General features: G+C 39.4%; 1 protein-coding gene and 1 long non-coding RNA gene across 2 annotated transcripts in view; both read left to right on the top strand.

Moving 5' to 3' along the window:
* LOC149456631 (uncharacterized) overlaps window positions 1–15,797 on the top strand; it is a 187,249-nt gene that overhangs the window by 160,069 nt on the left and 11,383 nt on the right. The window lies entirely within an intron of this gene.
* Window positions 1–15,797, top strand: part of RFTN2 (raftlin family member 2) — a 54,622-nt gene that overhangs the window by 30,783 nt on the left and 8,042 nt on the right. Inside the window, exons 5-7 of the mRNA XM_089684707.1 lie at window positions 3,908–4,111; window positions 11,314–11,435; window positions 14,679–14,782. Of these exons, the coding sequence (XP_089540833.1) occupies window positions 3,908–4,111; window positions 11,314–11,435; window positions 14,679–14,782 (430 nt within the window). The remainder of the gene's footprint in view (window positions 1–3,907; window positions 4,112–11,313; window positions 11,436–14,678; window positions 14,783–15,797) is intronic.

Here is a 15,797-nt window from a genome sequence, read left to right as displayed (position 1 = left end):
TCATCTCCTGTACTGTGTCCAGTCTCTGGTCATCCCCTGTACTATGTCCACAGTCTCTGATCATTTCCTGTACTATGTCTGCAGTCTCTGGTCATCCCCTGTACTGTGTCCGCAGTCTCTGGTCATCCCCTGTACTGTCTGCAGTCTCTGGTCATCCCCTGTACTATGTCTGCAGTCTCTGGTCATTCCCTGTACTGTGTCCGCAGTCTCTGGTCATCTCCTGTACTGTGTCCACAGTCTCTGGTCATCCCCTGTACTATGTCCACAGTCTCTGATCATTTCCTGTACTATGTCTGCAGTCTCTGGTCATCCCCTGTACTGTGTCCGCAGTCTCTGATCATCCCCTGTACTGTGTCCGCAGTCTCTGGTCATCCCCTGTACTGTGTCCGCAGTCTCTGGTCATCCCCTGTACTGTCTGCAGTCTCTGGTCATCTCCTGTACTGTGTCCACAGTCTCTAGTCATCTGTACTATGTCCGCAGTCTCTGGTTATCCCTTGTACTGTGTCCGCAGTCTCTGGTCATCTCCTGTACTATGTCCGCAGTCTCTGGTCATCTCCTGTACCATGTCCGCAGTCTCTGGTCATCTCCTGTACTGTGTCCGCAGTCTCTGGTCATCTCCTGTACTGTGTCCGTAGTCTCTGGTCATCTCCTGTACTGTGTCCGCAGTCTCTGGTCATCACCTACTGTGTATTATTATAATAGCAGTGGTAATTTTTATGTATAGCAATACCAGCTCTTATAGCTATGAGCCTGGGCTAATTTCAGTTGGGTAATGAATATGAGCAATTTTAGAAATCATTCAAACAATATGTAAAGATTCCCTTCTATTACTGGAAAATTGTAACACTGGTTAATTACTAGTATGTGTTAGAAAATTGCCGACACAATCTGCATGATACAACTGCAGCATGGAAATATAATTGGTCTGCTGTATTGTAAACAAGTCTGGGTTTAGAGTAAGCCACTGCCTACCAAAGTCAGTATGTAAGGGGCCCCTGCTGCTCCCAAGTCACAGAGTTAGGCAGAGCTGGAACAATGTGGTATGGAAAATACATCGAAGCCAGAGCAAGTATATGTAGCAGTAAATGAAGGAAAGAGCTCTGCCGAATTTTTATTGTAGTCTATGTTCTCATCTTCACCTGAAGAAAAGGTTAGGGGTAATCTTGCTAAACTAATGGGGAATCTTTATCTTCCCTTCTCCAAAAATAGACACATCTTTTCAAAAAGTTCAATTAATACTTAAAATATCTTTTTTCCAGCTAGATATTTTAGAACTTAGCACTGGCTTATAGTAGTATAGTATGTAAAAGAGTCTTATGTGCTTAGTAATGATCCCCTTGCCAAGTCTTTTTTCCAGACAAATTATACGTATGCACGTACTACAGTAATACATAAAGAAATCATCCGCCACATACACTATATTAATGAAATTTCCCAAAGAACTGTTTGCATCTGACGTAACAACAACATGATCCTAACAAAGTTTAATTAAAACTGCCCTTTTGTAAAATGGGGAATTACCCTTATGGTTTATGGGATCGCTATGGCTGTCAGTCATATCAGTTTGGAACAAAGCACAGAAAAATCTTACAAACTGGTGATTAATCCATTTTGATCCTGAGAGATTTCACATAATTTACACTATGGGTAAGACCACATGACAAGTTTAAGATACATTTAATGAACCTCAACCAGTGCAAAATATGATGATGACTAGCTTCAGTGACAGCAAAAAGCTGTGTGGGTTTCTAAAATTATCATCAGCAGTGAAATTGCAAGGAAGCAAATGCCATAGGTTCCTGAATACAGCTTTAGGCCATGTGTGTGCTTGTTTGCATAGAAAAATATACAGTCTGAGTGGCACGATCTGTTACCGGACGATCAACAAAGGGGATTAGTACAGTGCATGGGAAGTGCTCAGAAAAGTAAATGATTTATGTACAATGAAAATGCACAGTAATTGGCTAATAGTATCAAGTCACATTCAACTGTACTCATTCTGTAATGCTAAACATGTTACAGTAATTGGACTAAAAGACAGCGAACTGGGAATATCAAACAAGCTTTTTGTCTTGTAATCCACATTGCAGTCAGGCCAGTGAAACCCCCTACTATTCTGTGACCCAATCTAACTCCAGTCCCCTCCATACAAATTGAACCAAACACATCTTTATGTAAAACTGAAACAGGATAAAGTGGATTTATTCTTTTGGCTGTGTAATGTGCAAGCGGAATTTGAATCAGAATCACCCCACATACAGTATATGTACTTTCTATTATATATTTATATATATACCTGAGGTTCTTGTTTTAAGTGGTTATAAAGGCTTACTATTTTTTATCTTCATACATGCTTTGCCTTTAAGGTATTAAACCTTCAGTGTGCAACCCCCCCCCCCCCCCAGTACTTAACTGAGCCTGATCCCAATCCAGTGATTTGCACGAGAGCTCTCCCAGGTCTCTCTCTTCTCATTGGCTGAGACACTGCACTGGGAGCCATTGGCCCCTGCTGCTGTTAATCACAGTCAGTAAGGAGGGATCGGGGGGCAGGACTGAGCCATATTGTGTGTGTCCCATAGGCACACAGAGGTGGCTCAGGAGTGAGCACGCACAAGTGCCCCCAGCTTGCTCTGGGGGCACTCAGCAGGTAGGAGGGGCCAGAAGTGCCAGAGGAGGTGGATTGGGGCTGCTCTGTGCAAAATGATTGCACAAAGCAGGTAAGTATAACATGTTTGCTATTTTTAAAAAAATTAAATCTGAATGTTTATAACCACTTTAACAGTTTATCTGTTACAAAGAAACCTTATTGGTCTTCAAAGTTTACAAGAAATAGCATGTTTAATATGGGAATAAATATCTATTATAAAATGTGTCACATAGGTGATCTGCATCAAATACATTATGAACCTTACTATAGAAAAAGAATCACTATTATTTTTTTTTATCTCATGGATAGATAAGTAATAATCAATTTCTTAATATGTGATCATATTTACAAGCAGGAAATAATCTAGTTCTTCAGTACAGGCAAAGTGGTTTGTGGTACCAGCAAAGATCATCTAAAAGATAACACAGTTGCAAGGAGCTGAAGGAAAACTCAAAAGACATAGATTTTGAAGAAGAAGAGAAGTAAGGGTACAGAAGGGTGAGAGAGGATCTGTGCAATCAAGCCACACAGAAAATAATCTAGCGGCCTGATTTATTACATGGGAAAAGGGACCATTGCATTCACTCCCCCTATAGAATTTAACTTCACAAAACATTTCTTATAGAAAACATTTAGTATGGCCCAAAGGTCTTTTGATAGTTACTGTGTTCATTCAGGGTACAGTGACAGGTTCTCTTGACAGGCCAGCCCCCGTCCCCCAATGGTTACCATCCTTGTGCTCCCCTGCTACTGTGCTTATCTGTCAGATCATTAAGATTAATCTCTGTTGTGGCTTCATATCAGGGCTTCTGAGGGTACTGGTAACCCCCAAATCTCATATAATTACAGTTATTTACTTACCTAACTAGAACAGCTGTGCCCTGTTTCTAGTTTCCATCCAGAATCCAATTCTCACTTCTGACCATGACCGTGCAGGTCTCATAGACTTGCATAAGAGATTCTTGTGAGCATCTTCGAGCCCTATATATGTAACTTCATTTTTAGACTGGGAGATGGGAGGAAGTCTGCGGTCCTTTTCAGAGACTTTTTTCAAAGAGATTTTCAGAGATGAGTTGAAAGGATTAAACAGTAGTTCCCCAGTTACCTTAAAGATTTTTTGGGGTTAGGGCATCCATGCTTGTATTAGCATAAATTAATGCAATATATTAGCAGGTCTAATGCAAACCAGCTAAAAAAAAAACCAAATACAAAATAGATAAATTAAAACAATCTCAATTCCACTTTCCTTTTGTTCATTAGGAAAAACATTATATGCTGTATTTAATGCTTTGGATGATGATCTTGCTTGCTACAAATATATTGAAGGCAACCTCTCTATGAAGGTCTGTAGAAAAGGCCCAACAATCAGTGCACTTGAAGCTGACTGGCTGGAAATGACAACATTTTATTATAAGCAAGGCTTTTCTTTAATTGATTCTTTTGTTCACTGGGAAACATTACGAGGTAAGTGTTTTTCTCTTTTACTTTCTTATTTTCTATTTCTATAATTTATTTATTAAACCCCTAATGTGTAACTGTGGGCAAACACGGACAACCAAGTACAAAAAGGAGTAGGTTGTGGGATTTTAAAGGTGCGTAATAATAATTAGAATAATCTTTTAAAGGATTTTTTTGCAATTTATTAATGTTAATAAAATTACATGAATAGTTACAACAACTTGATGATCACAACATGCTTGACTGTTTCCTGCGGTGCACAGATGGTACTTCCCAACATGTTTAGTCTTCCTGGTCTTCCTCAGGGGAAGAAAAAGGCTATCCGCAATACAGTCTACAATGTATAAAAAAAATGTAGACTTGGTCGGAGCCGCACCGATTTATAAAATAGTACATGCACTACTTTTGGTGAGATTTGCATAGACATCTGTAAGCGGTATCTTACCACTTCCGAGTATGCGGTAGGATACCGCATAGCATTTAAAAAAAAGAAACATTTGAATTCACTAAAAATGATACTAAAATACTGCATGAGTTATTTTATCAAGTCATGCAGTATTTTAGCAGTGAAAACTATGCGTTAATGTTTCAGCTGTCAGCGGGGTTCCCCACTGGCAGCTGAATGTAAAAGAAAGAATTGCTAGTAATTAAAAAATAATTAAAAACCGGCATGGGTTCCCCCCCTCAATCCATACCAAGCCCTTCAGTTCTGGTTTGGATTTTGAGGGAACCCCCACGCCAAAGTTTTTTCAAAAAATGAAAGATCCATACCATACTCTTATCTGAGCATGGGGGGCATTCTTTTAATTTTCTTCTTTTAATAAAGGACTTGTCAAAGACTGTCTCATGTCTTTTTTCACACTACACTTTTTTTGTGAATGGGTAGCAGTACCATGTACCCTATTCTTATTCACATGGGGGGGCCAGGATCTGGGGGCCCCCATGCTAAAGGGGGCTTCCAGATTCTGATAAGCCCCCCACCCATAGACCCCCCAACCACAGCCCAGGGTTGTGAGGAAGAGGTCCTTGTCTCCATCAACATGGGGACAAGGTGCTTTGTAGAATCCCCAAAGCACCCCCCCATGTTGAGGGCATGTGGCCTGGTATGGTTCAGGAGGGGGGGGCGCTCACTCGTCTCCCCCCCTTTGCTGACCAGCCGGGCTGCATGCTCGGAAAAGGGTCTGGTATGGATGGAGGGGGGGACCCCACGCTTTTTTTTTAATTTGGGCGTGGGGGTTCCCCTCAAAATCCATACCAGACTCAAAGGGCTTGGTATGGATGGAGGGTGGGGGGACCCCACGCCATTTTTAACCACTTCCTGTCCGGACATTTTTACCCCCTTCCTGTCCAGGGCAATTTTCAGCTTTCAGCGCTATCACACTTTGAATGACAATTGCGCGGTCATGCAAGACTGTACCCATATGAATTTTTTACCATTTTTTTGAGACAGATAAAGCTTTATTTTGGTGGTATTTACTCACCGCTGGGATTTTTATTTTTTTTACTATGTAAATGAAAAAGTCCAAAAATTTTGAAAAAAAGTGTTTTTTTTAATAAAATTTTGCAAATAAATAATATTTCATCCTAAATCTTGGCCAAAATTTATTCCGTTATTTTTTTAGTAAAAAAAAAAATCCAAATTAGTTTATAACCAAACATTATAATTTTTAAACATTTTTTTTTACATTTTTATTTTATTTTTTTTTATATTATTTTTTATTTTTATTTTTTATTTTTACATACTGTCACCCTAGCAGTACAGTGTCACCATGGTGACACTGTACTACTTGTGGGGGGTGATGAAGATTTTTTTTTTTTTTTTTACACTGATTGCTTTTACACCCATATAGGATGTAAAAGCAATCATTTCTCTTTCTCTCTGTCTGCATTCTTGCAGTCATTGAGAAATACTGAGTGAGCTGTGATTGGTCACAGCTTGTCACATGGTACAAGGCTGTTGTGAATAGCCTTGTACCATGTGACCTCTGTGATCATTCACAGATTTCACACGTAGTAAGCAATGATGTCACAAGTGACATCTTGCTCACTACTTTGCATGTGATCACTGATTCGCCAATCAGTGATCACATGGGATCGTACAGAGGTCCCGTCCGACGATCGGTGTTTCACTGTGTCCGGAGGACACAGCGGACACCAGATCGCGGTGGTGCGCGCTCCTAGGGAGCGCGCACAGCTAGAAAAGGCGGGTGCCGTTTAGGAACGGCAACCCGACCTTGGACTGCCACCGCCCTGCCGTTTATAAACAGCAGGCGGACGGCAAGAGGTTAATTATTTTTTTAAGTGCCGGCAATTCTTTCTTTTACATTCAGCTGTTAGCAGGGAATCCCGCTGACAGCGAAAACATTAACACATGGTTTTCACTACTAAAATACCGCATCACTTGATAAAATAACTCATTCAGTATTTAATAACTTTTTTTTAGCAAATTCAAACTTTTTTTTTTTAAATGCTATGCTGTAACCTACCGTATACTCGGATGCGGTAAAATATCGCTTAGTGAATTGTGCCCTGTGTCAGATGTTTTGCAAATCACGCCTGAAATCGACGGTTCACCCGACTTTGAAATCGTGCAACTTCACAGTCACACGATTTCAAAGTCGGGCTTGATGTGCCCGGGGGCTTAAGCTCCTATTTATTAAAGACAATCCATGCATTAATTGTTTGTTTCTATTTTGGAATTGTTGTTGAGTACAGTGTAAAGCCACTTCTAGTCTCTTTTGACCCTCAGCAGCAACCACATGGTTACAAAGTCTGTATATAACATAAAATAATCACCTGTAATGTGTTAACAGCAATAGCCTTTTGTAGGATAGTGGGGAATGTGATGTTTAAAAAAGAGAAGTCTGTTAACTGTTTGAATTTTCAAGTGTGTAAGATAATAGTTAATCTTCATACAGAAGAGATCATATGCACTCACCGGCCTCTTTATTAGGTACAGCTGTTCAATTGCTTGGTAACACAAATTGTTAATCAGCCAATTATATGGCAGAAACTCAATGCATTTAGGCATCTAGATGTGGTGGAGATGACTTGCTAAAATTCAAACTGAGCATCAGAATGGGGAAGAAAGGGGATTTAAGTGACTTTGAATATGGCATGGTTGTCGGTGCCAGACGGGCTGGTCTGTGTATTTCAAAACTTTCTGTTTTACTAGGATTTTCATGCACAACCATCTCTAGGGTTTACAGAGAATGGTCCAAAAAAGAGAAAATATCCAGTGAGCTGCATTTGTGTGGGCAAAAATGCCTTATTGATGTCAGAGGTCAGAGGAAAATAGGCAAACTGGTTTGAGATGATAGAAAGGCTACTGTAACTCAAATAACCACTGGTTACAACCACGGTATGCAGAATGCCATCATTGAATGCACAACATGTTGAACCTTGAAGCAGATGGGCTACAGCAGCAGAAGGCTACAATTCGCACAGGCTCATCAAAATTGGACAAAAGAAGATTGGGAAAATGTTGGCTGGTCTGATGAGTCTCGATTTCAGCTGCGACATTCAGATGGTAGGGTCAGAATTTAGCGTAAACAACATGAAAGCATAGCTCCATCCTGCCTTGTATCAACAGTTAAGGCTGGTGGTGGTGGTGTAATGGTGCGGGGGATATTTTCTTGGCACACTTGGGGCCCCTTAGTACCAACTGAGCATCGTATAAATACCATGGCCTACCGGAGTATTGTTGCTGACCATGTCTATCCCTTTATGACTACAGTGTACCCATCTTCTGATGGCTCCTTCCAGCAGGATAATGTACCATGACACAAATCACAGATGATCTCAAACTGGTTTCTTGAACATGAAAATTAGTTCACTGTACTCCAATGGCCTCCACAGTCACCAGATCTCAATCCAATAGAGCACCTTTGGGATGTGGTGGAACGAGAGATTCGCATCATGGATGTGCAGCTAACAAATCTGCAGCAACTGCGCGATGCTATTATGTCAATATGGACCAAAATCTCTGAGGAATGTTTCCAACACCTTGTTAAATATATGCCACAAAGAGTAAAGGCAGTTCTGAAGGCAAAGAAAGCAAAAGGGGGTCCAACCCGGTACTAGCAAGGTGTACCTAATAAAGTGGCTGGTGAGTGTATACTCTACATACATTGCTCCTTTGCCCTGAAATCCTAGCTGCCAGATTAAACTGTAGCTGATTTCATACTAATAGACCTTTGTTATACTAATGACTACAAATAAATCTGGTGTTGGATTTTTAACCAAACACATGCTCGCACTACCCTTGATACTTTCCTAAAACAGTATACTTTATTTTAATGAAATATGAATTCTGATAGGTTGCTATTGGTTACTGAACTTTTGCATAAATGCAAAATATCCTTGTTTTGTTTTCTAAGATTAAGTTTGCTGACTCCTCACTAGGTATAATTATCCTGTAAAATCCTCATTGTTTAAAGTCTATAGTCTTTTGCCCCTTTATTTACACCTGGTAATCCTGAGAATAAAGCTGGCCATACACTGATCCAAATATGGTCGGTTCAGCAGGGAAACCTTTCCTGTTCATAGGGTGCTATGCCCATCTCTCCACTGTATCTATAGTGTGGCCATGGGTTTAGATCAAGACAGGACTACAAGCATGTCTTCCTCTCTTTATCTCCAAGACATAGAAGGCAGGGGAATTTGTAGTTTACAAAAGACAGAGTGAAAGAAAGATAACATTGATATCTGTTTAATTCATGGGAAGTGACAAGCCCACTGCATTTCTGGCAAATCAATAGGTATTTTCTGTACTTGCTCTAAATGTTCCTCACCTGAAAAATTCATTTATTGCATCCACCACATCTAAGAAATGGTAATCAATATTTAACATTTTTGGTTTTGGGTTTAGATATTTTAAATATCTTTTAACTATCTCCTCATTAGACAGCAGAGATCATTAGCTAAAGGCACAGAGCATGGCCTTTACTATATGATCACCTTTAGCCTTGTTATCACTGTGATGTTAATATTGATTTAGATATAGGTGTTAATTTGGGTGCATTGTTGAGTTAATATTGTCAGTCAAACTATTACAGTATTGAAAACTGTAAAATGGCCTGAAAAGTAAGGGCGCATGTAACATGCTTTTATTGAGGTGGCTAAGCAGTGCCCACACAATTTATTTTGTTTGTTTACCACTCACAAGCAGTATATATCCATGGCTGTTTTTGGCGGTTTTCAAGCATGTAATGGCATTTAAATGGCTTATGAGGGTTGCGGAAGCTCCTTTAAGTTATCCTAGACCTGTTTGCCAAAAAATGGTCTCGTCATTATTTTAAAAAAAAATTTCACAGAAAGAAAAAAACAGACAATGAACAAATGTAAAATAAAAATCAACACTGCACAAATACAGATCACATACAGTACATAAAAAAGGAAGAATCCAAAGATCACTAATTGGAGCAAAAAACTACTATAAATACACCATTTTCCCCCATAAAAGAGATGTACTGCATATGTTTTTTTCCCCTAGTATATGCTTTAGCAGATGAATAAAATATCAAAGTATACAATTTTCCAACATTAACACACCATTGCTGGTGTCTTTTGATAATGCTGTAAAGAAAAATAAAGGAGTTTAAATCACCAGTAACATTCCACTTTTGGCTTCCTTCCTTATTATTGCAATTAGGTTTGCTCCTTAATTTGTTTACATTCCTGGTATACTGAATCATGGGCAGTGTGATTGTAACACAATAAATTCATCACCATGTGAAGTAAATGTGTCCATTTTTTTTTTGTTTTGAGAATTCTAGAGAGTGCATACAGTTGGCACAGAAAGTCAGAAACAGTAGCTATTCAGAATAATACCTATTTAAGGAGATCATATATTTTCATGTCATTGACCTAATAAAGTGTCTCTGAAAACAAATGTGTTTTATGTCCATGCTATACAATTAAGCGAACCAGAATTTCTTTGGTTTCTCAGAGAAGGTCAAAAACATAGGGGCATTCATGGGTTATGTGCCTCATGTCACTGCAGTACCTCTACAGACCGTAAGAGAAGAGGCAATGTGGTGGACCACGCAGTCTCCCTGTCGTCTATTAGACACGGTCTAGTTTTTTGTAGTTCGGTTACTTTTCTTGGGTTTGTAAGGCTAGCTTGTTTACATGTTATATAACCACTTCACCCATGCAGGTAGTGGGACATACTGAAACTGCTATTCTAGTGCTGTACTTTTTCTTTTTTTGATTGTAACTGGCCTACTGCCGTCTGTTTTCTTTTGTCTTATATTGTGGGAACTTTGTCATTAAGTTTTAATGAAGTTATTTGTCAGAAAACCCCCAAAACATAGGGGCGATGGCAGGGCAGACTGACAACTCATGGGACCCCGGGCAATAGGGGATCATGGGGCCCCTGTGTCCTTGCCCAAACTCAAAAAAAGCCTATGAAAAAGGTATCAGGGGCATCTCATGGGGCCCCCTACTGACCCCGGGCCCTCGGGCAGTGCTTGAGTTTCGAAATGGTCAGTCCGCCCCTGGGCGATGGGGATTGGGGGTTGGAGGGAGAAGATGCTCTTAATCTTGGAGGTTTGAGCAGTGAGTTATGGGCAAAAGCTCCTTCTGTATCCACACTTGGGGATTCCCCTTTCTGTCCCCCACCACCTCTGCACTGAGAACTGAGAGATGAAACACCTTTGATCACTCTGTTCTCCCCTCCACTCAGACAGCTGTGACTGACAGTCTCTACTGGAGCACTGGGCTAGGAAGGGGAAGGAGTGGCTGGCTCAGTGTCACAGCAGCGCAGCTGAGAGGCTGATCCAGCTGCTCTAAGCATCTGGGTGGATCCCAACCATATGGTCAGAATCTATTCAGAGCCTGGACAAGCTGAGTGATGTCAGCTGACAGCAGGCTTTAGCCCACTGTTAGCTGAAAATGGGTCACAGGAGTGCAGAACTAACTGCACTCCTGTGATTTATAAGAAAACTATAGCCAGAAAAGCTTTTGGTCATACTTCTCTTTTAAGAGAGGAGGAAAGGGATGACATATTGAATGGTGAATGCCAAAGGGAGATGGGAAATTTTCACACTGCAAGGGCCAATATACTAAGACTTCTGGGTGGGATATAAAATGTGCCCATTTTACAGGCATACCATTAGCTTTATTTTTTGGATAATGGCATAGATAGGAAAAACATGACTAAATTCACCAAATGTAAAACTAATTGCTCTTTCTTCCTATTCTAGGAGACCTGTCACCAAAATCATTGGATGGATTATTCATCTATGAGGATGAAGCTGCCCAACTAACAGGGTCGAAGAATAAAGGAAATGATGCAATTATAGTAGAACAATGGACTGTATTTGAGGTAATACTTATGTTTTATTTTTTTATATCACTTAGAAAAGAAAATATGTAGTCTTTTCTACCTTCAGGCAACAATAAAGAGAAAGTAAAAATGTTTTGGGTAAGTTTTTACTATATTTGCATAAACTCTTCAACAAATATACATTTAAATATATGACAAAGAATTCCCAGACTACTATATAATTTCTAAATACAACTTGCAAAGTGCAACTGTAGTTATCTCCTCTTAGGTAGCTGTCTCTCATTGAAATTTCGGTCATCAATGTTTAGCAGGGAGGAGTCAATGCTTTAGCGCATTTATTTAGCCATTTAAATTTAAGCTTGATATGTTGAACTCTGTAAACACCAGGCCTTTTACTAAAGACCATGAAGAAAAATGTTAGAAAGCCCACCTGCTGGCTGGATATAAGATTATAAAACATATCTATGTATTTACTTTACAATTGTATTTTTGTTGCTGACCATAGTAAAATGAAAATACATTTGTACAAAACTGTTACACTTTTCAATTTGATTTGTAAATGCAAATAATTGTGCCACCCCTGACCCTCTTGAGCACACGTATTCAACATTCTCCAAATAGAAACATACTTAGATGCAGTACAGTAGGCTACTGCTGAGTTGAATTGGGCTGTCTCCAGAATACCTCCAGTATTAGGAGCTCCATTCAACTCTGTGGTGACTGAAGAGGTGTGATGCATGCACAGCCAGTAGGGGTTAGAGAAGTACTAAAAAGGTAAACAAATATCCTGAGCTTGGGGCTGACTCAATTGGATTTGTCTATAGATAATATACTATAAGGGCACATTCATATTTCATATTCTTTAGCAGTGTCAATGCACACACGTTGGTATGTGTTAATGTGCACTGTGTTAAGGTAGCCTATAAATTATGAATGAGCTGCCGAAATACCACAATGGAAAAAAAAAACATGCATTACCCTCTTTTTTAACAACACAGCTCACCGCAATGCATGGTATATGTGTTCTGGTGCTCTGCATTGCATTTTACTCTATTGTACAATTGTAAAGCTAAATCCATCCAGTTAGACAGAGTATCATTACAATACATGATTTAATCAGAGAGTATGAATTTTGATTGGTTACATTAGTTACCTGCATTGACAGACCAAATACCCTAGTACAAGTTCCCCCACCCCCTTCCAAGTGGCACACTAATTCCCTCACCACCCGAGCTTCTGAAAACCAGTGAGTGCTGGAACACCAAGAGTCTCCAAAGCTTCTTTAAACCCACCTCATCAACTCATCAAGGGATGGCAGCTCCAGTAAGTAACTAAGCAGCATGTACTGTATGTTCTCAACTTCAAAAGCTGTCAGATGGGGTATTTCCCTATAGTGACAGAAAATATACTGTGAATCGCCAGCCTTTAGATCACAGTAGCATTGGTCAGTCAGAAGCTAGGACTCAATATACAGTACTGTACAGTTCTGTAAACATTGGCCAGAGCTTTGACATCTCCTGGGGAGAAGGTGGAATTAGCTGCTTGGCCATCTTCCCGTCAGCTGCCAGCTTAACAGTAAAGTACTTAGTAAAGTAAAATGCAGTTTACAAATATGAGCAAAGTCACTTCTTAATACTATAACATTTCTACTTTGCTTTAATCAATAAGCTCATATGTGCCACTCCCTAGACTCTGATAGCATTTTCATGAAATTTAAGTTTAATCTCATAGTGGTAAGTCTGAAATAAAATAAAATGTAGTCAAAACAGCCACTGCACTTACACACAGCAAATGCAGGTTCCAGTTACACATACTAACTAAAGAAAAAGTTATAGCTTTAGATGTACATGAAAGAGTAAGGCCCCATTCCACCAGTCAGTTTTTTAGGCAGAGCCAATTGGACTCTCTAGTGTGCTCTATAGAGCAGCTAAAAACAGACGAATGACCCATTCCCCATTTGTCTAGCAGATTGGATCGGATGGCCGTCGGGTGTAAACAGACAGGCGGCCCGTTTACTTCCAACCCCTCCATAGAGAACAGCAGGCTGCTTGTTCACAGATCTGTCATCCACCTACTCAGCGGGGATCAGCGGACAGATCCCCCACTGTGCAGGCAGATTTGCTTGGCGGAGTCCACCCGTGTGAAAGGGCCTAACTCCACGTTTGTTGAAAAGAAAACAATCCCTTCTGGTTGATCACTGTGCATTGCAAGCATTTTGACAAATTTTGTTGCGGATTCCTACTGGAGAAATAGCTCTGTGTTTGACCATGTGCTATGCAGATAGATTTTGAATGGGAGGATCTGGTTCATTTTAATAAGCTGGTGCACTTTCATTCTTCTGATAAGAAATGCTGAAGTGTCTGCGTCCCTTTAGAAGTAATGAACTCTTTCACATGGGCTTTTTGATCAGGTCCGCTTGTCAGTTTTTGAGGACCTGATCAGTAAATCTATGCAGCTCTATGAACAGACTGATGTCAAGGGACTTGTGTTTGTTTACACCCACCTACCTCTAAGTCTGTCCAGCTCCAGAAAAAAATGGAAAAGGGCTGCATTTTTTTCAGTTTTTCCTGGCCTAAATGTGATGTATTGGAGGTAGCATGATAATCTGACCACCCATGGAGCTATCATAGGTCCACCCATGTCTGCCAGACACAAACTGAATGGGCACAGATGTAAAAAAACTTACATTAGTCCAGTTTGGCTCCAATTCAGCAGTGGATCCACTCACAGATGCAGGGGATGGTATTTTTGGAGGTATTCTATACACCAACAGAGAAACCAAGACCTCCAGGTTTCCATATTACATTTTTATTTTTCAGAAAATTACAGCGCTGCAGATCCAAATCGAAAGATAACTTTTTATAACATTAGATTACAATATGACTTGTGTAGCAATTCTATATGCTATATTGTTTTTTGTTTGCTATTTTTTCCAAAAAAAAGTTTTAAATGGCTGAAGAACAGGAAGATACATTTGTTTATTTTCTCTTTCGTAACTAATGTCTGACAGTGGTGACAATGCTCTGGCTTTCAGTTTTGCTCCTGTTTTGTCACCCTGTCAAATGGTCTTCCGATGGAGACTACAAATGGCCACTTCAACACACATTACACAGTCATGGTCTACTGTTTTCACCATCAGAAAACTCATGATGAGAGTTGCTGTGCATTGGGGACCAGAAGTGCTGAAATAGGGTTTACGCTTACTTTATGTTATTATGATTGCACAGTTTCTTCGGATTATTAAAAGTGAAATGTATTCATGAGTATTAAATGTTACACTAGGGCTCTGAAATTAAAGCTGACTATGGTCCTTTGCTGCATACACTGGCTGAATTTGGATGGTGCCTTACATGTGTCATACCAACACCAATAATTAAATATAACAGGTAAGTTTGTATTTATCTTTTTTTGTTAGATATATAGGCAAAAGAATGGTAATGATATAACTATCAATACATCCAAGAGCCTATAACATCGCACCTCGTGAATGTGATAATCCAGATAAATATTTCAATTAGAGCTGCTATTTTCAAATTAATTAAACAATATATAAAAAGTGAAATAGAAAATCCCACAAACAGCGCTCTCAACCTTCTAATATACCAAAATTAATAAAACCAATATATAAGTGAATATAAATTACATATGTACAATTATATATGAAAATAAAAACAATAAATAATAAATAAAATAAAACTGCCACCAAATAAAGTGCAAATATTTGCCAAAAAAATATATATACCAAAAATATATATATTTAAATCAAACAAAAAGTCCACTAAGTAAAGTCCAAATATATATATATATATATATATATATATATATATATATATATATATATATATAATATCTTTCTTCAATGAACATATGAAATCTTTTTCCAATAGAAATATTTTCTCCACAAACGTGCATATTCCAGTGCTCAACACCCCATCAAAGTGCTAACTCACCAGATACTGGTGGTTAACCAGCATATCTTTCAAATATCAATGGATGTGGAAAATTCAGCAGCATAACGATAATACTCATTCATCAGATGATTGATCTCATTACTCTCCGTCATGGTAAGTATAAGCCACATGTGAATAGATAGAAAACACTCGCCATAGCATAATACCATTTAAATGTTTATTTTTCAAAATTCCCCCTTTAAAAACACACTCACATTATGCAAGTAAATATACAGTCTTTTTGCATATAAAACCGCCTGCAGCACACAGTCTCCTGCTCCCAGCACACACAGTGGCGTCTCACCAGCCGTAGTCAGCAACAGATGACGCAGTTGGGTTAACGTGGTCCAGCCACGTACATGATGACATCACTGCTCGATCACGCCCTAACGTGTTTCGTCACACGACTTCGCCCGAGGGAGTTGTGTGAACGAAATGCGTTATGGCGTGA

Source organism: Staurois parvus, unplaced genomic scaffold (assembly GCF_062004578.1).
Source record: "Staurois parvus isolate SC_StPar_1 unplaced genomic scaffold, SC_StPar_1.0 ptg000353l, whole genome shotgun sequence".
Taxonomy (NCBI): Eukaryota; Metazoa; Chordata; class Amphibia; order Anura; family Ranidae; genus Staurois; species Staurois parvus.
This window is presented reverse-complemented; position numbering and strand designations above follow the sequence as displayed.